Source organism: Nannospalax galili, unplaced genomic scaffold, assembly GCF_000622305.1.
Source record: "Nannospalax galili isolate Female #2095 unplaced genomic scaffold, S.galili_v1.0 scaffold323, whole genome shotgun sequence".
Lineage (NCBI taxonomy): Eukaryota > Metazoa > Chordata > Mammalia > Rodentia > Spalacidae > Nannospalax > Nannospalax galili.
The window spans coordinates 675,639-700,885 of record NW_008350329.1 but is presented as its reverse complement, the minus strand read 5'-3'; the positions used below and the strand labels follow the sequence as shown (position 1 = coordinate 700,885).

Here is a 25,247-nt window from a genome sequence, read left to right as displayed (position 1 = left end):
CCTGTCTTGTGCTTAGATCTTTCTTGTCTGTGATAGAGGCTGATTCAATTCCTTCAGAACCTTTTGCACACCATGAACTGGTCTATGTAGAAAATTTGGGACTGGGGCTGGAGAGATGGCTCAGCAGTTAAGAACACTTGTTCTTGCAGAAGACCCAGGTTCGAATCCCAGCACCCACATGGCAGCTAACAACTGTCTGTAACTCCAGTCCCAGGGGATCCAGCAGCCTCTTCTGACCTCCTCAGACATTGAACAACATGGGTACACTTACCTACATGCAGGCAATACATACATACACATAAAATAAAAATAGTAAATAAAATTTAAAAAAAAGAAAATCTGGGACTGCTTCTGATGCTCATGCTTAGTGATGGTGTTTGCTGTGGTGGGGATTCTCTTGTCTCTCTGCGGTCAGGGAACTTGTATGGCCCTATGATGGATTGTTTATTCCTTTAGAAGATTTTCTAGTCTCAGAATGCTGTTGATGCCCACTCAAGATTCACGAAGACCTTTGAATCCATGATGCCAGGACACATTTCCCAATTGTTGGGGAGGGTTATGTCAAGTAACCTCATGTTGTTTTCTGTTTTCAGAATCTATCCCAGCTTCCCTATGGCAAGGCCCTCTACAGCTATGAAGGGAAGGAACCTGGTGACCTCAAATTCAACAAAGGGGACATCATCATCCTGAGACGCAAGGTAGATGATAATTGGTACCATGGGGAGCTGCAGGGCACGCATGGCTTCCTCCCAGCCAGCTACATCCAGTGTGTCAGGCCCTTGCCACAGGCCCCACCCCAAGGCAAAGCACTTTATGATTTTGAGATGAAGGACAGAGACCAAGACAAGGATTGTCTGACCTTCACTAAGGTAAGATGAGCCCCTTCTTGGCTTTGTGTCTGCCCATGGCTTTTCTCAGCCAAGAGCCTACATCTGGGCAGGACTTTCCTGCTAGGTTTAGAACCCTGGCTTCTCCCCCAGGCCTTGGGCAAACAGTTTCCTTCCCTGTGGCTCTGTGAAGAGGGGAGAGTTTGTCTGCTTCATGGGTTTTTTTTTTCCCACTGTTGAAAGTTAAGAGATGGCACAGCAGGCTTCACATGGCTCCAGCCAATGCTGGTACTGACCCAAGATAAGTAAGCTGTTAGCATCAGTAGCAGTCATGGTTCCGAGGTTTTAAATATTGACATTTGGCAGGGGTATGATTCAAGGGATCATGGGGGAAAATGACTCCACAGCCCAGTTCAGCTCACAGAGCTGTGGTATCTGACCTCAAAGCCAATATCACATCCCTCCTGCTGGGCAGCAGAGGAACCAGCTAGGCATGGATAACCTTTGAAGTGCCCGGCCAGAGGACCTGGTCACTCATCATACAGCACTTATGTGGGACAGTGAAATGAGAGGGCCAGGTTTGTGGCTGTTCTAGAGTTCTTGGTATTAGTTATTGCTCTCAGGTGTCAGACCAGCACACCTGCATGTTGTCCTTAACAGTATTGAGAAGTTTCAAGGGAAGCAGTAGAACCTTTGTTTTCTTTACTTTGGGGTCTTCTCTCCTCCCTCCTTCCACCTTCCTTTCCTTCTTATGTGCCCCATCCCCAGCTGTAAATAACAACTGGAATGCTTAGACTCTCACTTGAAGAATCATGCTCTTTCCAATTCCTAGAGATTATTATCACGCTTCCTCTCTTCCACCCACCATCCTTCGCACCTGCTGGTGTGGAGCTTGACTACAGCACCTCAGCTCTGGGCTTCAAGAGTACCTTGCATACCGTTTTTGAGCAAAACTGATGTGCCCTGTGCCAGGCTGCTATTTATGTCTTATTCTATTGTTCACTCTGACAGTGAATAATCTATTTTTCATTCAGGAATTCAGCTCTTTCTTTTTTCCTTTTATCAAGGTGTTCAGATGCTAATTCCCACTGTCAGCTGGCAGACTTAGCACCCCAGGAAGCTAGCACTGATCTCCCTCCCAGTCTCCCTCTCTCTATCTGTCAGTCTGAAGGCCTCTGGTGGTTTCCCAGGATGCCTTGCTGGCTTCTCTGCCCAGTGGGCTTTGGAGAGCCTGCCCAGAGATACTACCCTCAAGGGCTGCTGGTGCTCTTTCCTGGGGCTTGCAACTCCATAGGGTTCCCCTGCAACCTAAGGAAACAAGCCCCAGAATGGCTGACAGCTGAGCTTACTCCAGCAAAAGACTTAAAAGAGGCCAAGACCCTCCTGTAGGCACACAGGAGGCAGTTTGTCAGAACTCACTAAGAAGGGCATAGCTCTGGGTGCTTCCTGGCAGGTCAGCTTCTCCCTATGGAGGCAAGCCTGCCATGCCTATCATCTTTGTTCTAGGTGCCTCTGCCTAGGGCACTCACTGCAGGTGAAGACTGGAGTCCCTGTACATTTGGCCATTCAACAAAAATGATCTAGGCCTGCCCCCATGCTGGGCACTATACTGTGTTCAGGGACAGGAACCAGGCAGACTCCTTGACCTCTTGGAATCTGGACTCAGGAGACATGTGCAAAGTAAGTCAAGATAAATCAGTGTGCAAAAGATAGCTTCAAGGGAAGGTAAACTGTGTTGCATCACCCAGGAGGAAGATGAGACAAGGTGCCAGTGTAGTCAGTGATGGAACTGAGTATTCGATATTTCCAAAGAAACATTAAATTAGTCCTCAGAGGACAAATTAGAGCTCTGCTTGTCTTGGACTTATGGTATGGTTGGCATGTTTGGAGTATGTGGTTGTGTTGACCTCAGTGTATCTCTGAGGAAGGTGTGGTCATTTGGGCTCCCTGAAAGGAGACCTGGACCTTAGGCCCATGGTCAGGAGTGCCACCTGCGAGAGAGTCCAGGGCTCTCTTGTTACTGTAGCAACTGATCTTTGCACAAGACCTTTATTTTCTTGAACCCTGTGGAGAATGAGAGGCCCTTGGGAATGACTCCCAAATCACTGTGGCACCTGCCATGTCCATGTCACCTTTTCACTAGCCCATCTATGCCCCAGCCCACCCTCCACAGAGCCAGTTGTCTTGTTCTGTGTGTACCTCTCCTCAACCTCTCCACACCCAAGTTCCAGAGGACCTGAGTATCTTTTTGAGGCTCTGCTTGGATCCATGTCTCCTGGAGTACCACTGAGATGCACATGGTCATGTCCCAACAGCCTCTCCTACTGCACCTCAGTCAATCCAGTGGTGCTTATGCTTCATCATCCTTGGCTCATGCCACTGGATTTGTGTATGTTTGTCATTTAGATGTGTTCATTGTGGCACTTACAAAAACAGTGAAGTCTGCACAAACTGGGCGGTGGTGCTGATTTCCTATATTAGTTTCTTTTTATCATCTCTGACCAAGTATCTAACAAGGAACAACTTAAGCAGGATGTTTGAAGGCACAGTTCATCTGGTAGGAAAGCATGGTGGTGGGGGCAGGTTGCTGTGGTGGGAGGAGTTTAGGGTTGGCTCTTCACATCTAGGCAGACCAGGGAGCAGAGAGACTCCAGAAGTGAGTCTTTTCATAAAAGGCCCTTCTCCCCAGCATCCCACTTCCTCTATCTAGGCCCTACCTCCTAAGTGTTTGACAGACCCCATAAAATAGCACCATCATCTGGGACCAAGGGTTCAAACATAACTCTGTGGAGGACATTTCACACCCATACTATAATACTTCCTTTAACACATACCGCTGTACTGCCATTTAAAAAGTCATGAAGTTCTTGAAGAATTAATAAATGCATTAAAAAGTAAAAAAAAAAAAAAATAAATAAATAAAAAAGTCATGAAGCAGGTTGATCAAACCCTAACTTTTGCCTTCAATAGTGGCACCTTTTAAGTAGGTTCTTTAAAAATAGCATTAATTAAATCATTCTAAAACCAATATTTGTTTTAAGAAGAAAATGAATTGTACCTCAGTAGTCTCACTCCAAAAAGCTGAGCATGTGCAAGTACAGTTTAAAGGCCAGAAAGGTAGCATGCACAGCCCTGCCAGCAAGTCTGAAGTGTGTTGTGGGACTCCTCATCTCTGTCCTCTTAGTCAACAGAAAGACTCAACTGATTGGAGGCACATTGTTCAGATGGGGACCTGACAACTGGATGAATGGCTTTGGAATGACACTGACTTGCTGGTTCATAGTAGCTCAGTTTCAGGTCAGACACCAGTGCTCTCTCTGTGGGGTTGACAACTGTATGATCTAATGAGCTTTGGGCATATGAGGGGAAGCTGAGCTTCGTTAGAGTTTTGGCATCTTGTCCCCATTTTCTGTTCAACTGTGAAACTCAGCAAACGCCTCTTGAGCCCCTGTGTTGCATTGGCTGGGAACTCTGCTTGCTATACAGGGCCAGGGATGCCTTTGTGAATTCATGTTGCAATGCTGTGAACCTGCAAAAGCCACAACGTCTTTTCCAGCAATGCCTGACGGGTTGTGGAATCATTTTTGCATCAACAACTGTAGGGCTGAGGCTGGCTGTTTCAGCCCCAGTGTTCAACCAGAAGCCACATGGAGGAGCCTCAGAAGTGATGGATGTAACTGCTGCTTCATTCTGCGCCTCAGCTCCTGCCTCTACCCCTTAACCACTCCCAGCTCCCTTCCTGAGCTCTAGGGCCCAGAGATTGCTTTGAGTTAGCAAAAAAATAAATGCTTTACAAACACTACCACAATTTGTCCTGATCTACTCAAACTTTTGTTCTGCTGGTGTCTCTGTAAGACTCTTCCATCTGACCTGCTTAAGGTCATGCGTTGGCTGTTTAATCATTTCTCAAAAGCCCAGGAGTTCTTCCCTTGTGAATAAATCCAGCATGAATCCCAGACTATGCTCTTCCTATCTAGGGGACTGACTGAGATCAATTGCCGACAGTTTGGGCTCAAGAGTCAGACTGGGAATCAAGCCACGTTTCTTTGTCATGTCATGACTTTGGAACATTGATTCAATCTTTGAGGCTTTTTTTTTTCACTATAAAGTGGAATTGATATAGGGATTACATGAGCAAAAGCACATGTAGAATATGGTTTGCAGTAGACGTTCTTACAGATATTTACTGTCTGTCTTTCCCTTTCTCCCTGCTTCAGGGAACATCAAAATCCCCTCTGAGGGTGTCTGGTTTAGGGTAGTGAGAATACACGTAAAAATGGAGCATCCTCCCCATGCCACTTACATGTGGAGAACAGATGTGTAGAGCTGCTCTGATGCACTCTGACTTCCTGTGGGCAAGACCCTTGAGAGGTTTGCTCTGAGTGTGTGAATCAGTTGGCATTACAGCTAGCCGCACGGGCTAGCCTCTGAGGCCACACTTGAATCTCTGCTGCCTCCTGAGGGGGAAGCATGCTTTCAGGGTTGGAAGACTCAGATACTTTTGCTTCATGTTCTTTCAGTGTCTGTGACCCAGAGCAGGAACCAAAAGAGACCTGGGGTTCGAATAACTCTCCCCTCCTGAGCATCCTGTTTGCCTCCTTTACCTAGAAAAGCTATGAGGAACACTCAGAGGAGCCAACTTTCTTCTTGAGCGTCTTGCGTCGGACTTCTCCTTCTGTGTGCCTCTGCCAAGAAAGTACTTTTAACAAGGCATTTGGACTCGAGAGAGGGACATGGGAGCAAACATGTCAGCTCTAACCTGTACTTCTGAACACCCTTGCCTGGCTCAGTGTTTCTGTAGATCTCAAGATGGGGTTCAAAGAATTTAGACAGATGACAGTTCTGGTTTCCTTGCCAGCAAAGCCTCTTCTGAAACTTTATGGGAAAATAGGATGAATACAGAACATGAGCCCTCCTCCCTCAGACATGCCTGCAACTTGGCCCTGGTCAGCACACACCAGCCTCCTGGTTATTTCTGTCTCCAGTATGCCACAGGCTTCCTGGCCTATGCATCTCTTTCAAGCAGCCTGGACCCCTCCCCAGCAATTCACAACTCAGCCCTCCTCCTCCTCCTCCTCTTTCTCAGACACTACTAGAGAGCTCACATATATGTGATGGAACCCCCACACTCTTAAAAAATATTTACTTTTATATGTGTCTGAGTCTATTGTATGCATGTATGTAAGTGTATCACTTATGTGTAATACCTGCAGAGGTCAGAAGAGGGTGTTGGATTTCCTGGAGCTGGAGTTATGGATGGTTGTTACCTGCCATGTGAGTGCTGGGAACCAAACTAGCCAGTGCTCTAACCATAGAGCAATCTATCCAGCCTTTGCTCCATCTTTTTACCCCACCTATCTCCTCCTGAGATGTAGGTGTTTATAACATACTTTCTCCTTGAGGATGGGTCAAGATTGCTTACATCTCATTCACAGCATGCAACAGTGATGGGCACACTGAAGAGAAAGCTTTTGGAAGCCTGTGTGACAGTGAAGCCCATTTCTCTGTGGGGTGGAGGAAGGTGGGTCTTACTGTTGACAGTATTCATTTCTTTTTATAGCTATTAGCCAGTTCCTTCACCCTCCGGATATATCAGCTGTGGGGCGTATTTGAGGAGCCAACTCTATGCCAGGGCAGGGAGGTGAGGACCTTGGATCCCACCCAAGTGGTCATGACCCAGTGATGATCGAAAGGGAGAGATTCAGGTACACATGTGTATCTTTGTGTGCAGTCGGGGGAGCTCCAAGCTTATCTGACCTCTACCTCTCCCTTCACTTCTAGACCCACCCTGTGGTTACAAGTTTTCCTCAGCTCTGAACCCCACTCAGGGATCTGTCTCTGCCTCACTCTGAGCAGCCCCGGCCTCTGGCAGCATCTGAGTAGGTGAACTAAGATGTCTGGCAAGTCAGACCTGGAGGCTCTAGCGGGGCCAGCATGGACACTACAGAGCCTCTGTGGCAAATACAGTAGTACAATTCCATGTCATTTCTACAGCAAAAGGCCAGGAGCTTCTGAGCTTTTCCATCTTTAATTTTCCCTTCTTTCAGTAACAGCGTGGTTTGGGTGCACAGTCTGCAGCTGAGTGCCTATGGCAGGGCAGGGTGCAGTCAGGCTGCAGCTGGGGATGGGGTCAGGTTCAGCCAGGAGACTTTACACTTGGTGTCTCTCTAGGCTCTGATTTCTTCCCACTTTATTGGAGACCCCTTAACTACAGTAGAGACTGGGGGTTCTTGTGGCCCTTCAGAAACTGCCCCTAGGGGCTCTATACGTGCTGTTGGCGCATGGTTCATTTAGGAGAATAAAATACCAGGTACTTGGATTCTGCTTTATCCAGCTCCGCTGAATGCCTCTTCAGTTTCGGCAATCCTAGTATTTTAGGCTAAGACCTAAAATGTTTGATGTGAGCTATGCGGCTTTCCAAGCTGTACCTGTGAAGTAGTGTCAAAGGACTGTGTGCTCTGCCAGCCTGGGAAGGGACAGGGACTTGCACCTGAAGCTGCTGTTCTTAACAGAGCCATCTATGTTTGTATCATTCTTTTTCTTCAGGTGGAAAAAGTTAAATAAATGCACAAATGTTAAAGAAGTAGATAATTTAAAATTTGGTTTAAGGGCTGGGCATGGTGGTACATGCCTTTAATACTAGCACTTAGGAAGCAGAGGCAGGCAGATCTCTGTGAGGTTGAGGTCAGTCTGGGATGGCCTGGGATGACCAGTGATTTCCAGGCCAGCTGGGCTACAGGGAGACCCTATGTAAAAAAAAATATGATGTAAAGATATTTGTAGATGGTAGACATGTCATATGAATCCTTTGTAGATGTATTATCTGGTAAGCCTTGGAAATAAAGGCTATATAGCTTTTCAACAGACACTTCATTGTCGTAGCTCCAACATACAATCATTTAGGACCACCAAGAGACCATCTGAATGTCACAGAGAGTCAGAGCCATATGGCAATAGCATTTGGTATATTTTCAAAACTTGAAAATATCAGAGATTAGGGAAAACAGCATATGGAAGAAGTCCACTGGCCCATTGTGAATAATGAGGACTTGACATGAAACTTACACATGAAATTGAGTTTTGCGTATTAAAAGTAGTGATGTTGTAGAAACAAATTTCATTCATACTACCACGTTGGCCTGGAAGCATGCCTACCTTACCTGGCAGTCATGAGTCTGTTTACTTATTACTCATCTATGTCAAGGGCTGATACACTAGGATGCACTAACCAAACCCTACCTGCCATCTGCTTTTAAGTATCATGTCTTATTGGCACATAGCTGTGTCCATTCGCTCAGGTGTTAGTTGCCATCAGGCTTCTGCTGTAGAGTTCAGTAGATGGCCTGCAAATCCCCAAAGGGTTTACCATCTGGCCCTTTCTAGGTGTGACTGCTGACCTGTGCCACAAAGCGCAGCTCTAGAGGCCAAGTGCACAGGTGTCCCCCGTATTCTCCCCACATAGCACTCAGGAACTTCTCTAATGGGAAGATCCTGTGAGGAGACAGTGAGTGGTCATCATGAGAAAGCAGCAGTTGAAAACCAACAACTAATTCTTGCCATCTTCATTATGATTTCTGCTTAGTGTTTTGAGAAGAGATATTTCTCCATGTGCCAGAGAGCCTGGCAGAATGGAATTTTCTCTTTCCTTGTCCATCTGAGTGCAATGACTCTAGATTTTCAAAACGTCACAACAAATAACAAAACTGAGACTTGATGTGATCCAGACTTGATGTGGTCCAGCTATGAACATTTAGACACTTGTCTTTTGGTCTTTCATGGGCTGGAGAAGTCTTAAGTATAGAGCACCTCAAGTTTTATGCCAGTAACCCTGACATGCTAGAGTGTTTCTATGCCATCACTAAAGCATTCCCCTTCAGGGGTTGGCCCAGCGTGTGAGTTTGGATTAGAGGCAGGTCTGGGAATAACCTTTCTCCAACATTCATAGGCAAAGAGAATTACATTTTTTTTTATACACAGAGACTGTCTCCTCCATGTGTTCTCTCAACTTGATCCCCACAAAGAAAATGGGTGGCAAATGCATAGATGTGTTCAGGATCTTGCCATTGTCCTGAAGTTCCAGCCAGCCACAGGAACTAGAATGCCATTTGAGCCAAAACAGACAGCTACCAGAAGGTGCTGACAAACTATCTCCTGGGCAGATGAAACGGTATAGACTCTACCTGCTCATTAGAGTGTAATTTTGATGCTTGTATACTGTGTTGTGTGGTGAGCATCTCTCTGTTGGAGCCTACCCCCAACCCATCATCCTGGGAAGGGATCATTTTCTCCATAGGCTTGAGGCTCTCCTCCATCTCCCCTGTTTAAAGATGCTCATGTTTGTTGGCCATGAAAAAAGAAACAGATTTGTGCTTCTTAACAATGGAGTTTGACAAATTCCTTGGCCTAAGACGTGGTGTACATCTTTGGAACTGGGTTTGACACTCAGTAAATTTTAGCCCATGTTGCTAACCCTGCTCCCTAGGGTAAGTGTGGTTCCTCAGTGTGGCATTAATGTCAAAGCTCAAAAGCAGGATCACAGAGCCCCCACTGTGCTCTTATTTCCTAGACTCAGGGCTCCCAGATGACTTGGTTACAAACTTTATGTGGTTGCTGGCTTCCTCAGTATGGCATGTCCCTTTGAGAACATATTCTAGTTACATACCATATTCAAGGTGATCTGTGATTTGTCCAAACTGGGTGAACTATTGCCCTTTTTTTCATGGGAAAAAACAAACAGGCAAACCTTTTCATCTGTGTATAATAGAACATACCAAGAAGGCCACAAATGGGAATTAGGCACCTTAGTAATGAATATATCATTATAATCACTACCTGGTCAGGAATTGGCATGATATCAAAGCCAGGATACCAAAGCCGGGATACCTCCACCCACCATCACCCTTCCTATCCTCTCATATCGGCTAACTCTGAGGATGGATGAATCATGTTTACTCTTGACCTTCAGATAAATAGAATCAAATGAGATTTGAGTCTTGTGTCTAAATTTTCTTTCAATATTTATGAGATACATACCCGTGTTGCTGTGGGGTGCAGTGGTACTATTAGCAGTTTTAGATTCATGGCAAAGTGGAAATGAAGATACAGAGATTTCCTATGGACCGCATCTCTCCACATGTACAGCTTGCTTTTTTATCAGTAACCCCACTAGAGAGGTATATCTCCACCATTGCTGTGCCTCTTGATATTATTGTCCAATGGCCATTGTTCACATAAGGATTTATTCTTGGTATTCTACAGTCTATGGGTTTGGACTAACGTAACATATTACACTATTATAGTATCATACAGAGTAGTTTCCGTCTTTAAAATCTTTGTACTTTACTCTTTTATCTCTTTCTCCCATAACCCTTTGCAGCCACAGAACTTTATAGTCTCCATAGTTTTCCTTTTGCTTTACTGTGTAAGTAAAAGGATGCTGCATGCTGCCTTTCCATATTTCCTTCTTTCACGTAGTAATGTGAACTTAAGCCTTTCTATAGCTTAATAACACCATGATTTTTTAAACTTTAAAAAATGTATTGTTTGAGAATTTTGTACATGTATTTGATAAAATATGTTCATTCCCATGCACCTCCATTTCCCCTAGCCAGCTCCTCCTGGATCTCCCCACACCCCCTCCCAACTTCATGCCCCTCCTCCTCCTCATCCTCATCCTCCTCCCCCCTCCCCCCCCCCCCCCCCCCTTCCCCCCTCCCCCACCACCCACACAATACCACTCCTAAACAAATCTCTATATAATATGGCACCTGTTCATCATGTTTACTCTTGTACCATTATACTGGCTTTGTTTTAGATTTATTTTGTGGGATTTCTTTCCTCATCCTCCTCCCCCCTCCCCCTCCCCCCTCCTCTTCCTCCTTCCCACTAAGTCTAACTAGTGCTATCCATAATACATATGTCTATGAATGTGGGGCTAGGCAACCTACCAATGGCTTCACACCAAAGAATGATTCCTGCCCCCACCCCAGCAGCTATCAACTGCCAGCAGGTCCTCAGCATTCTTAGCACTCCTCCCCATTCTTCAGCTCTCACTTTCTTTTTGCCTCCTCTTCTGCTGTGTTCCCTGAGCCCTGGCAGGGGTTGGTGGGAGAGCTGACAAACTCAGTCACTTCTCAGCACTTTGAGCAGTTGTCAGTCTGTGCATTGACTGCTGCCCACTACATAAAGAAACTTCTTTAACAATCTCATTTAAACAGTTAACTCCCAGTATTCCCCACCCTCTTCTTTCATATCATGTGTTCTATCCTCTCCAATTATAAATAGCTTAAAGATTGTATGTTTGTATGCGTGCTCATGTGCATGAAGGTATGCAGGTGTGTGTAGATGCCTGCAGAGGCACGAGCAGGACATCACATCCCTTGAGTTGGAGTTAAAGACAGTTGTGAGCTGCTCATAGGGGTGCTAGGAACCAAATTCACCTCTTCTGGAAGAGCAGAAAATGATCTTAACCACTGAACCACCTCTCTATCCTCCAATGATATATTTTAGTTGAGTTGTAAACAAATAGGTTTCCATGTGGCTTTTTCATACACTTCTTCTTTATGTTAACCCCCTAACAATCCTCGATTTCCCCATCCTTCCATACCCTTCACTACTTAACCTCCCAACTGTTCTACCTCCCTACTTCTGTTTTCCTTATAATCTACTCTCTCTTTTACCTTAATGTATCTCCCCGTAGCCCATTTCTAGTTTTTGTTCTCCACTTGTGCTCCAAGCTAAACACACAAAATAAAAGACTTGAAGGTAAGATCCATGTATGATAGGGAATGTGCAGCATTTGTCTTTCTGGGCCTGAGTTATTGACACAGTATAATTTTTCCAGTTCCATCTGTTTACCTGAAAACTGCATGATACCATTTTTTTTATATCTGAGTCATATTCCATTGTGTATTTATGCCACATTTTCTGTATCTGTTGGTCTGTTGATGGATATCTAGGTTGATTCCATTTCCTAGCTTTTGTGAATAAACTGTCAGTGAACATGGATGTGCAAGTATCTCTGTAGTAGGATATAAAGCTTTTGGCCATATGCCCAGGAGTGGTATAGCTGTGCCATATGGTAGTTATATTTCTAGTTGTTTGAGAAACCTTCAGACTGATTTCTGACATAGTTACACAAGTTTATGCTCCCACCAACAATGTATAAGAGTTCCTTTTCACCACATCCATACCAGCATTTGTTGTCATTTGTGTTCCTGATGATGGCTCTTCTGACTGAGATGAGATGAACTCTTAAAGCAGTTTTAATCTGCATTTACCCGATAGCTAATGCTGTTGAGAACATTTTAACTGTTTCCTAGCCATTTTTATTTCTTCCTGAACTCTCTGTTCAGTTTCATAAGCCCATTTTTAAAATTGGGTTGTTTATTTCCTTAGTGTTTAGTTTTATGAGTTCTTCACATATTCCAAACACTGATCCTTTGTCAGAAGAACAACTACCAAAGATTTTGTCCCAATAGGTGGGCTGATGTTTCACTCACTTGATGATTTGCTCTGCTGTACAGAGATTTTTAATTTCATGAGATCCCATTTGTCAGTGGCTTTATTTCCTATGCTACCAGAGTCCTATTCAGCATGGTAGCACAGCAGTAAGTTGAAGTATACTCACTACTTTTTCCTCTGGAAGTTTCAATGTATCTGGTCCTATTTTAAGGACCTTGATCTATTTGGAGTTGAGTTTAATGGAAGATGAGAAACAAAAATCTACTTTCATTATTCTGCCCTTTGAATTCCAGTTTGTCCAGCACCATTTGTTGAAGTGTTGTCTTTCCTCAAATATATTGTTTTCTGTGTCTTTGTCAAAGATCAGGTAACTGTAGTTTTACAGACTTATGCCTGGGTCCTCTATTCTATTCCATAGAGCTATGTGTCTCTTTTTAGGCCCATACCACACTGTTTTGTTACTATCTCTTTAGTATAACAAAATCTGGGATAGTGTTCTTTTTGTATTTGTATTTATATTATTTAGTATTCTTTTTGTTCGGGATTGTTTTGGCCGTACTTGGTCTTCTGTCACTCCATAAACATTTTTGGATTTTTTTCTTATGTCCATGAGGAATGGCCTTGGAATTTTTATTGGGATTGCATTGAATCTGCAGATTGCTTTTGGTAGGATGGACATTTTCACAAAATTGTTTTAATCCATGAGCCTAGACAGTCTCTCCATTTTCTGGAGTTTTTTCTCAACTCCTTTCTTCATTGTTTTAAAGTTTCTTTAGTGTTTTAAAGTTTTCATTTTAGAGATCTTTTGTTTCCTTTGTTAGGTTTATTCCCAGATATTTTACTTTATTCCGACTATTGTGAATGGGGTTATTTCCCTGATTTTTTCCCACAGTATGCTTGTCATTGGTGTATAGAAAGGCTACTGATTTCCACATTAATTGTGTATGCTGTCACTTTGCTGAAAGTGATTTTGTTTATCAGCTCTAAGATATTTTTTGGTGACATCTTTAGGGTATGTTATGTATAGAATTGTATTATCCACAAAAAGGTATACTTTGACTTCTTTTTCCTGTTTCCTTTTTATTTCCTTTTCTTGTTTTGTTGTTCTAAAATCACTACTAGTGTAGTGGAAGGACTGGAGAGAGTGAACATCCTTGTCTTGTTGACCATCTTCACGAGAATTTAGCTTGATGCTATATATCCTTTATTATGTTAAAGTTCCTAGATTTTCCATCACTTTTTATCTTGAAAGGATGCTGTATTTTTTTTTCAGAGGATTTTTCTGTGTTTGAGGTAGTTTGAATGAAAAATGTCCCCCATAGGCTCCAAGTATTTGAATGTATGTTTCCTAGTTGGTGGCACTGTTTGACATGGTTGTAGAATCCATAGGAGATATGGCCTTGCTGGAGGAAGCACATCACTGAGAATAGATCTGGGGAGTTCAAACCCTTGCCTAACTTTCAGTTAGCTGACTCTTCTTGAGCGTGCTTGAAGATGTGAATACTCAGCTTTCTGCTCTGGCTGCCTCTACCATCATGCCTCCCTGCCATGATGAACTCTTATCCTTCTAGAACTGTAGGCCAAATAAGCACTTCCTTCTACAGGCTGCCTTGGTCATGTTGTTTTATCACAGTCACACAAAAGTAACTAATATAGAAGTTGGTACCATAGAGTGGGCTATTCTTGTGATGAACTTGACCATGTTGTTTTTGGAGGAACATGGAAGACTTTGGAAATTTGGACTAGAAAAGTAGCTGAATGCTGTAAGCAGAGCTTAGCGGGCCTTTCTAATGGAAGCCTGGAAGAAAATAGTTCTGAGAACAGTGTAGTTCCAGAGGGAGATGGAAATAAGGACTTAAACAACAACTGAAATATTTTGTCAGAGAATCTGGCTGTCATCTGCCCAAGCCTGCAAGCTTGCCTGAGACTAAACTTAAAAATAATGTACAAATTTCTTTGGTGGAGGAAATTTAAAGCAGTCTATGGTTGAGTCTGTTTCATGGTTATTATTGGTGAATATTATGCAGTTCTACAATGAAAAAGAACAAGTATGGCAGAGAGAAATACAAAATGTACAGTTTGGAGAGGAAGAGAATACTAGGAAGCTTAAGTGGCAGCCAAGATGTGTCTCAGAAGAGAGGCTGTCATTGTTAAGGAGATTAACACCATTAAGGAAAGCCTCTCCTACTCTACTGATCAATGGAAAGAGTGCCCTCAGGGCAAGACCTCACCCAACTAAGCTTCCAACTTGTGAAAGGAAAAAGCCTAAGGAGTTTTCTGCTTCTAGAAAACCAAAACAAACAAAGACAGCTGCAAATGCGATCCAAGGGAGCCAAGGTCCATCCCAAGCTGTCAGCCAAACTTGACAGTGTCATTCTTTTGTTATTAACTTTAGAGGCATGAAAGATTCAAGAGTGAGGAGGTAATTCTTTTTCTGCAACTTGAGAGAGCCATTGAGGCCAGGCAGCATGTAGAAGGGGAGCCCTGCATAAAGAAGGCCCTGGTAGGTCAAGAGGCCCTGAGAGGCCATTACATGAAACTGTGAAAGGGAAGCCCAGTTTGAAGTAGAGACCCTAAGATGCTGGAAATTCTAGAGCTGTGAGACATCTGCCAAGGAATGCTGTATGCAGGGAGTGGTACCAGACCAAAAGAGTGAAGAATGTTTCTGGCAGCAAAACTAGAGGAGTGGAACCATCTAAGTTCTTTGGAACTAAAGTCCCAGACATTGGACACAAAACTAATGGTTTCATCACAATTTGTGAAATTCCCCCCAAACCTGTGGGCCTTACCCTGGGTCAGATCTGATCCCTGCCTTAGGTCCTCAGCTTCTGCCACCATGAGTTATGGAACTGCAGTGATGGCTCTTACCATGGGCCATCTGCAGTCTCCTCCCTTGGTCCACAGCTTGCACTGTAATTTGTGGAGCTCTTTGAGCTTATGAGCCTTAACTCTGAAACAGGTTGGGCTTCTTCCCTGCGTGCATAGCTTCTACTGCTGTGAGATGTAGAACTCACTGAGCCTATGGGCCTTCTCCATTATGTGTATTGCTGAATAATATCCATTATCTGGATATATCACAGTTTATTTATCCATTCACCTGCCAAAGGACATTTTAGTGTTATGGTTCATAGGCTTTACAATTAAGTAGGACTATTGATATCATGCATATTACCTTTTAATACTGAGAGCTAGTCCTCAGGGAGGAGGCTTCCAAGTTGGTTCCAACTTGATTCCTCCAAGTCCTGTGTCCATAATGTGTGATGTCTTCATCAGTGAGGTCTTAACTTCAAGTTCCAGGAGGCAACCAAGGGCAATGACAATAGTCTATAATATTTTGGGAGTCTTTAATGTTCCTGACCAAGAAGTTGAAGGAAAGTTTACTATACTTGACACTGAAGTTTTTGTTAGATAATCTGCAGCTCTTAAGGGGAGAGTTATTACCCCATGTGGCATAACTCCATTTAAACTGTGTGCTATGTACACACACGTACACGCACACGCACACACACACACACACACACACACACACAACTTGTGTTTTTTTTCAAACATTGCTGATGTTATTTATCTCTCTCCTTCTTCCCTCTCCTCCTGTATTTCCTCCCCAGTTAAGGTCCCCCACCTGTTTTTCCCATTTACCTCTTGGAAGTGCCTGTGTCCTATTCTCTCTCTAGAGCCCTTCTCCTGTCTCCCCCATGGTCTTTTTACGTTTTGTTTTCTGTTGTGACTTCACACTATATTATCACTTCTGAAGATTTAGAGCTAGGATCCACAAATAAGAGAATGTGTGGCTTTTGTCTTTCTGGGTTTCAGTCACCTCTCTCAGTATAATGTTTTCCACTTCCATCCATTTACCTGCAAAATGCATGATTTCATTTTGCTATACCTGTAATTTCTTTAAGATATTGTTTGTTACTTTAAGGATGTTTGCTTTTGTTTCCAGTTTGCTGAAGTTTTTAATGATGAATGGAGTTTGAGTATTTTGTGATACAAGACTATCCCTTCACTTTTGTAGCCTGTGGATGGATTGTATTAACTGATCTTTGAGAGTTAAAGTACTGGGATGAATTCCACTCTTTCATTTTGTGTTATTCTTTTTCTGTCTTGTTGGCCTTGAGGGTTTTTATATTCATATTAGTGAGATACATGGTTCAGTAGTTTGCCTGTATTTTTGTCTGATTTTTGTATTAGAGGAATTCTGGCATCACAGAATCAATAAGTATCCCCACTACAGAAGAGATCGTAGAGAATTAGTGTAAGTTCTTTAAATGCAGCTGAATTGGCCATTGAACCTATCTGGGCCTGGTGCTTTCTTTTGCAATTTTATTATTAATTGGTATTTTAAATAGACACAGAGCTGTTTAGATCATTGAGTTCTTTTCTGAGAATTGACAAGCTATATCATTCAAGTACTAATGCTGAGTATCACATGTGTTGACAAAGTTGTTTATATAATCTTTGATCACACTTCTTATGTTCATTGGACATGTGCTGACACTTGCTCTTTTATGTCTGATATTGGGTATTTATATCCTGCCTCCATTTTTCTTAGCATTGCTAGGATTATTGATTTTCTTTAAATCACTTTTTGTTTCATTGATTTTGTGTTTTCAATTTATTAACCCTTGTCTGCCCTAATTTTTACTATTTATTTCCTTTTTAGTTTGGATTTAATTTGTTCTGTTTTGTAGTATCTTAAAGTAGAAGCTGAAATTATTGATTTTAGAAGCTGTGATAATCAATTTTCTTTCTCACAAATTCTAGTATGTTATGTTTCTATTTTCATGTAGTTCAAAGCATTTAAAAATTCTCTTGAGATATTTTTACTTAGAAGTGTGTTATCAAGTCTTTCTGTTACTAATTTCTCACTTAATTCATCGTGATCTGAGTAGATATTATGTGATTTATAGTCTTAAATTTCTCAAGATGTATTTTATGTCATTATCATGGTAAGTGCATCTTCTTAGCATAAGAAGAATTCTAATCAGCTGTTGTTAGGTAACTTAATTTGTAGATGCCAACTCTTGATGGTGCTGTTTGGACGATGCAGTTACTGATTTACTGCTGGCTGGATCTGTTCCTTTCCAATACAGGGATGTTATCATATCCAACCATAACAATAGACCTATTTCTCCTTGTTGTTCCATCAGTCTTTGAGCCATGAATTTTGACACTCTGTTGTCATGCACCTATACATTATGGATTGCTACATCGTCTTGAATTAGTCCTTTCTCCATGATGCCATCATACAGCAATTTCCTCTTAGTTGATACATCCCATCATTTGGAGGAAGCACCTTAAGACTCAGGAGATTCTAAAGAGAAGTGGAATATTCCAGCTTGGAGGGGAAATAAACAACTCAGAAACTTCAGGAAGTCCCTAAAACTGACCCAATATACTAGGTTTCTCCTCTCCCAAGCTTATACAGACAGTAAGGACTACCAAGAGACAATCTCAGACCAACTGAGCCGCCTAGAAAAGGCACTCTCCAGCTTGTTGAGTTGCCTGCAAGTTGGGCAGTTGGTTCTAGTTTCCAGCTTTCATGAGCCATCACCAGTGCTCAAATGGGCTTTCAGTTATGCCTTTGAGTCATTTCTGTTCCTGTCAGTAACCCTTCACCCACATTCCTTTAAATAGCCCCCCAAAACTCATTGACTCATGAAATAGGACTTTGGTCATGTCATCATTTTGGTCTGCCAATGATTGCCCTATATGTGGTGAGTAGACATTTGTTCACATTTACCATAGAATAGGGTCACAAAAAAAATACCTTTTTTGTCTTTTTGGTTGTGAGGCTGAGCCTTTAATGACTGCACCAGCTCTCCATTCCAAAAATGCCTTTTTAAATGCCTGATGACTCCATGCTCTGAAGGGGTTCTATCTGAAATTGGTCTTAGCCTGATTTATCTTTCCTCATTCAATTATTTTAACCTACATATGTGTTTTATAGTTAAAGTGTGTTTTCTGTAGGTTGCACATAGTTGGGTCTTATTTTTGATCCACTCACATGCATCATTGATGCTCAAAGTGCTTAATGATATGGTTGTATTAAATTCTACCATATTTCATGCATATTTTTATATGTTACCCTTTATGTTCCATTGTAATTGTTTGAGAATTTCATACATTCATATAATGTGTTTTGATCAAATCCACCCCCCTCCTTCCCTCCAATTCTACCTGTACTCCTCACCATCACCTCCCAAATTGATGTTCTCTTTTTTTAACTCAGAGTCCACTTACTACTGCCTGCATGTGCATAAGTATAAGGCCAGTGACTAAAATTAACCCTGCCTCCCCCCAACCATCAATTGCCAATAGCTCATCAGCTAGGAGTGGGACTTCATGAGCCCTTCTCCTATCCATTCTAGAATTTTGGCTGGCTTGATCTTGTACAGGTCTTGTGTTTGCAGTCACAGCTGCAACACTTCCTCTGGCTCTTACAATCTTTTTGTTCCCTCTTCCACAATGATCCCTGATAGTTGTGTAGAGGGGTGTGATGTAGATGTCTTATTTGGGGCTGAGCAATCCATCATCTCTTATTCTCTGAACCAGTTGTGGGTCTCTGTATGAGTCACCATCTACCATCGAAAGAAGCTTCTCTGATGAGGATTGAGAGCTGCACTACTCTATGAGTATAAAGGTAAGTATTTCTGGGGTAGTTTAATACTATATCCATTTACCAACATAATAGTATTAGGCTCTTCCCAAGAGCCTATGACCTACCCAGCCACAGGTTTTGGACCCAGTTAACAGTACCAACATGAGGTCTATCTTGTGGAATGGGTCCTAAATCCTATCAGAAAACTGTTGGCTCTTCCCATAATATTGATGCCACTATTGCACCAATGTACTTATCTTGCCAGGCTGGTAGTTCACAGGGTTCATAACTGGGTAAGGCTGTTGATGATTTTTCTCCTCTGGTAGCATTCACAGCATCTTCTGATACTACTGAAAGATAGCCAGTGGGGATAGGGCTTCCAGATCTCTACCATGTTCAGTGACTTAAGTGTGTAGTGTCTGAAAAATGCTCCTTTAAGCTCTTTTTCTCTTGGTGGTGGCTTATGTGAACATTTTTATGAGCCCATTTTCTCTCTGTTCTTAGTATAATCAGCCAAATATAATAATTTTTCAGTTTTGTCTTGTTTTGCTTTAAAGGTAATTTCTCCAATCTTTCTTTCTGGATTTCCTTTGTCTTTCACTTTCTGCAGTTTGAAAATGGCTGACGTGCAGCTTTTGTGGCAGATATCCTGCTTTGCATTCCCTGAACTACTTAGATCTGAGGTGAAGTATCTGACATTAGGTTGAGACACTCTCACTTATTATTTCAAAGATCATTCTTCTTTTGGATAGTTTCATCATTGGTATATTGTTTGTTCCAAAGTTTTTGAATGTGCTGAGGTATTTTTACTTCAATTTGTTCTTTGTTTTTATGTTTTAGAAGTTTCTATTAGCGATATCCTCAAGCTTGGAGATCCCTCAGCCATGTCTCCCGATGAGCCCATCAGAGGCGCTCTCCATTCCTGTCACTGCAGTTTTAATAGCTAACATTTCTTTTATAGTTCTTACTTTTATGGCTCTTACTGTGCTTACGTAGCCCATCTGTTCCTGCATGCTGTCTACATGAGAGCTATAGCATGTGAACAGCAATTCTTTTAAATTCACAAAATTCACAGTGTGTTAATTCTAACATCACTTGTCATGTCTGAATCTGGGTCTGGTTCTTTTTTTCAACCCATGTGGTTTTTTTGTTATGTTTTTATTTGCCCTTTGTTATGTCTTAGCATTTTCTCTCTATAGGCAGACATGCTGTGCTACCTAAAAGGCCATGAATGTAAATGGCCTTAATAGGTCTGTTGATCATGTGGATGAGCATGGTGCAGTGTGTGCTAATTTTTGAGTCCCATGACTGGCCCTGAATCTTCATGGAACCCTGACTGTGAACATCTGTGAGCTCAGCCCCTTCCTTCCTCCCTTTCCCTTAGTTGGGCCAAGATATCCAAATGGAGCTAGAATTGGGGGGGTTATTCTCCATGGTGAAAGGTTTTGGAGTGGAGGGGGGCTTGTCAAGAAGAACACTGAGCTAGGTTACTGGGGAGTAAAGGGTTTATTAGAAAAGTTATTAAAGCTATGGTCAGACATAGAGGCAACAGCATGGCAGGGACTCCAAGGAGAGTTAAGGCCCTAGCACCAGAGACAGACAGCATGGCAGGATGTCTGAAGAGCAGAATCAGAGCCCACATGGCAGAAGTGGAATCTCTTCTTACACCTTTCTGGGGGTCAGTGTTTCATAGCACAAGCCTGAAGCCAGAGGCGCTGAGTCTCAGGCAGCAGACTTAAGGTGGGAGTAGGGTAACAGGATGTGTAATCACCAATACCTCCTTTGATATAACTCATTTTCCAGGTGAGGAATCCTGGGACTCACAAGGCAGCTTCTCAGTAGAATTCCCATCAGTATCTATGAAAGGAGAAGAGCTCCTGCAAAGTATCATGGCCTGACCAGCAGCTAGACTCTAACATTGCATTCTTACACCAGGTGGGTTAGGTTCTGATGAACCCCCACAGGTTAGGCCCTGGTTTGATAGTTGTTCCAGGGCAGAACTGAAATGGTCTATCTTATCTGGCATATCTTAAAATGGCTCCTTTTCACCATATGTAGTGATGCAGGCCTCTAAGCCTAGTACTCAGGAGGCTGACATATGCAGATCCTGAGTTCAAAGCCAGCTTTAGCCACCTAAGGAAGCCCTCCCTGTGCCCTCCTCCACCCCCCAAAAGTAACCTTCCAGCTAAAGCTCACAAAACTAGGAATCCTGTGTCTAAGTCTCAGGGATTAGGCCCTCCAATGTAGCCTTGCTGAGCTTTTGGCAGGCCCTGTCTGGGTCCAGATTCTCTACCTGGCCTTACTTCGGGAAGATCACTGCTTCTGACTTTCTGCTGTGGAAGTTGGTATTTCTTATATTTTAAACTTTAGGACCTGCTTTGGAAAGAAATCCTTTAAAAAACTATGTATATAACATATTTTATATATTTTATAACTTAATGAAGCTTTTATCTTATGACTCTAATGAATGTTGTAAACAATTAAATCCAGAATGAGGAAAAAGAGCATCACAAGATGAACAGTGTGTGATAAATTATAATTGTTTTATGTAAACAATTAACATTTTAAGGTTTTATGAAACACTTGATAGTCCCAATGATATAATTTTAATAGGTTTAAGAAGTTTGGAGTACTCAAATTTATAGGGAAGTATGTATTTATCTGGTCTTTAGTATATCACCAAAATATGTTTATAGATATATGCACATGCATATTTTAATTAGGCATACCAAAAATAATAAATAATAAAAATTTTAGTACACAATAAAAATGGATGAAAGAAAACCCAGAAGTGGCCATAGTTTGTTACACTTTTGACACAACACATGGAAATAATTATCATAGACATACATGCCCCAGTTACATGAAAGTTAAAAAAAAAAAGGAAGTTTATATTCTTATCCCTTTAAGATTTTAGAAGGGATTTCTAGTATAAATGATCAAAAGGTGGTGTTGGTCATGTAGATGTAAGGCATTACCCTTTCTTGTTGTTAAGAGACAAGCAGCAGCAGGAAGATGTCTTCACTAATGAAAAATCAATTTTTTACTGTTACTTTAGATCAAAAAATTTTTTTGGTCTTTTTGAGACAGGGTCTCCCTGTAGCCCCAGCTGGCCTGGAACTCACTGTGTAGATCAGGCTAGCCTTGAACTCACAGAGATCCACCTGTTTCTGTCTCCCGAGTGCTAGGATCAAAGACATGCACCACCATGCCTGCCCTTAGATCAAAATTTTTATTTTTATAATTTATCATGAGGCTAAGTTATATTCTCCATGTTTGCTTGTGTATCTAAAGGAAAAATGAAAAGAAATAAAAGAAGTGTAGACTCTTGGATCAGTCACTAGTTACTGACCCAGTATCAGTCTGGAATAGAGTTCTCTTCCTAGATCTGGCAATACTGAATTGACTCTTCTCAGAAATGATTCTGTCCAGTGTGAAGACATAGATGAACACAGCAGCTGATTTTATTTTTTAACCTCTATAATGTGAAACATATGGAGTTTAAATTAATCTGTTTAGACTGTAAAAGTTACATCATAAGGGGAAGGGATCCGGTAGGATTCCCCTTGTCTAAGCTATTAGCTTTACAGAAAGCAGAGGAACAGGACAGCAAAGAGACAGAGTGCTTTCAAGACTTCAGGTTAAGAGGAAGTACAGAAGCATTTATTCCTAATGCTCTGCTTTGGGTCCAGAATGCGCCGCTTTGGGGAAGCGGTTCTCCAACTGTGTCTCAGACTGCTCTCTTGAAGGTAAGAGACTGGCTTAGGAGATCTGAGTGATAAATGTTTATGATGATATCTCCTGAAAAAGCCATGCACTGTTCCATCAGACCCAAAACAGAGTGTGGATGAGTCTAGGGGATTTTTTTATTTTTGGTGCCAATGGCACTTAACAAACTTGAAGCGGGTCTCTAGCCAGAAAAACAGAAGCAAAGGAACTTAAGGTCATGGACAAGTCATGCTTAGCAGGATAGATCAGCCAAGCAACAGACAGGGAAACTTGCCAAGAATGCTTCAAGATGGATATCAGCATGAGCCCCCAAAAGTGTTAGCAGTGAGGGGACAGAAACACAGCTCCACTTGGTCCTTCTTAGCAGCTGGAGGAGTTCTCTTAATTTTTAGAGATCTTATCTCAGATCAAACTAGGATCTGTGGCTTTGATGCTGAAAAGAATTTTAGGACTAGCTAGTATAATAGAGATATTTTAAAGTAAGCTTATGCATGAGGGTTAAAAGAAAAAGAGTCACTCGAGGAAAAATACGACATATCCAAGTGTGAGTAATTATAGCTTCCCAAGGGAAAGTGGCCTTTACAAATGGGAATTTTTAATATAGCATGAAATCTTTTTTCTCTAGCTTTTATCTTAAAGTAGACCATAATCTTTTCCCTTTGATATAGAATTTTGTTGTTAGGAGAATGAACAGGCATGATCAGAGAAAGAGACGAAGAATGGGGGTATTCTCAGAATTCATCTTTAGTTCTGAGATAACTTCTAAAGTTTTAAAATTAATTTCTTTAGAGGTAGTAAATGTCCCATTGAAGGAAACATAATATCAACTTATCTTTACTTAGATTTTCTCTTTTATTTTTACACTTGCTGTGTAGACTAGGCTGGCCTCAAACTCCCAGAGATCTACATGTCTCTGTATTCTGGGTGTTAGGATCAAAGGCATACACCACCATGCCTGCCTAGCCTGTGAAAGTATTTTTATGCTTTTTTATTTAAATTTTTTAAATTTTTTTTGAGAATTTCACACATGAACCACCCCTCCCTCTGCTTGTGCTCCTGCCCCCAGGTTTTTGCTTGAGCTCCTTCCCTATCTTCCTTCAATGATGGACTATAGCCTGTGAGCTAAAATAAGCCTGCTTCTCCCCAGGTTGCTTTTGGTCATGGTGCATATCCCAGTAACAGGGAAGCAAGCTGGAGCATCCATCACCCCCGCCTGTGGCATGCTTAGGGACATGCTGTCTTCTATGTTATCCTCTTCCACTGTGGCATTGTGTACAAATCTGGGTTTGTTTTTTTCTTTAAAAAACAAGCATGTAATACTTAGTTTTTCAACTTTCTTAATAATTTCAAAGTGAATCTGTGGGGTGTCAGGCTATAATAAAAAAAAAACCCTATGACTCTTAGTTTCTGGTTTATGAGTTAATTCTTTTCTGAAACCAGCTTGATGTTCATCGTAGAGTATTTGGAAAATGGTAGAAAACACAATAATTAAAATTAAAAGAGCCCTACCCCCTTCTTCCCCAGAGTTACCCATCTAAAAATTTTGGCATATATCTTTTATACTGCTCTAGGTAAATTTTCCATTCTTTAAAATAAAAAATAAGATTATAATTTTTAAGTTGATAATTATAGGTTCAGTTAACAAGTACTGTGCACATGGGTTTATATGTTACTTTCTAACTTAAAGTAAATATGAAGTTTGCTAAATAAATTATAGTACATTCATATAATGGGATGTTACTATCTTGTTGTTGAAAGAGAGAAGGAGATTCTATGCAGTCACAGAATGAGAATCAGACCAAAATCAGTGGGAAAAGCAAAGTACAGAATAGAGTGGCAGGTGTGCTGCCATTTGTGTGCTGTGTGAGTGTACATGTGTGGTCTGTGCTGCTACCTGTGCACACAAGTGAAGACTATAGTGCCTCTGGAAAGCTCTGTGTAAACTTGATTGCTACTAGAGAGGTAAGCTGAAAAACTAGAAAGCTGTCATAGGATTTGTCCATACATTTAGTATAAACAATTCCATTTTTACTTCATTACTTCTCTCCTACATCATTTTCAACAACTGAGTATATTCTGTTGAGGAGTCGGTGATATAGTTCATTTAAGCAATCGGTGTTGTGCCTCTGACTCAAGTTTTTCTCTAGTATAACAGACACTGAAATAGGTATACTTAGAGCTAAGTCTTGTTACACAGCTAGATTTTCTTAGGATACATTGTCTAGACACATGGCATGTTCAGATCAAAGGGGAGTTCCAAGGTTTTGATGTTGGATGGAGATCACCAAACTCTGGAACTTACCTCTCCAGCCAAAGTAGGAAAGTACCCATTCTTTCTTCACTGGCTGCCACTGGGTGCTGTCTTTATGTCATTCTTGCTGATGTGACAGACAAAGAACAAAGACCAGGGAGATGGTTTTGTGGGAAAAAGTACTTACCACCAAGTTTGAGAAGCTGTTTGATCTCTAGAACCTGCATGGTGGAATGAGGTCTGGCAAGTTGTCTTTAGATAGCTGCACATGCACATGCACCTAAGCACACATGCAAACACACACACACACACACACACACACACACACTCACACACACACACACACACGCGCGCATAACACACCAGAGAGAATAAC

At 41.8% G+C, this 25,247-nt stretch overlaps 1 protein-coding gene across 2 annotated transcripts in view; it reads left to right on the top strand.

The window, feature by feature from the left end:
• Nucleotides 1-25,247, top strand: part of Sh3rf3 (SH3 domain containing ring finger 3) — a 363,624-nt gene that overhangs the window by 211,035 nt on the left and 127,342 nt on the right. For both annotated transcript variants that reach the window (XM_029570648.1, XM_029570647.1), the window contains exon 2: nt 594-869. In XM_029570648.1, the coding sequence (XP_029426508.1) occupies nt 594-869 (276 nt within the window). The remainder of the gene's footprint in view (nt 1-593; nt 870-25,247) is intronic.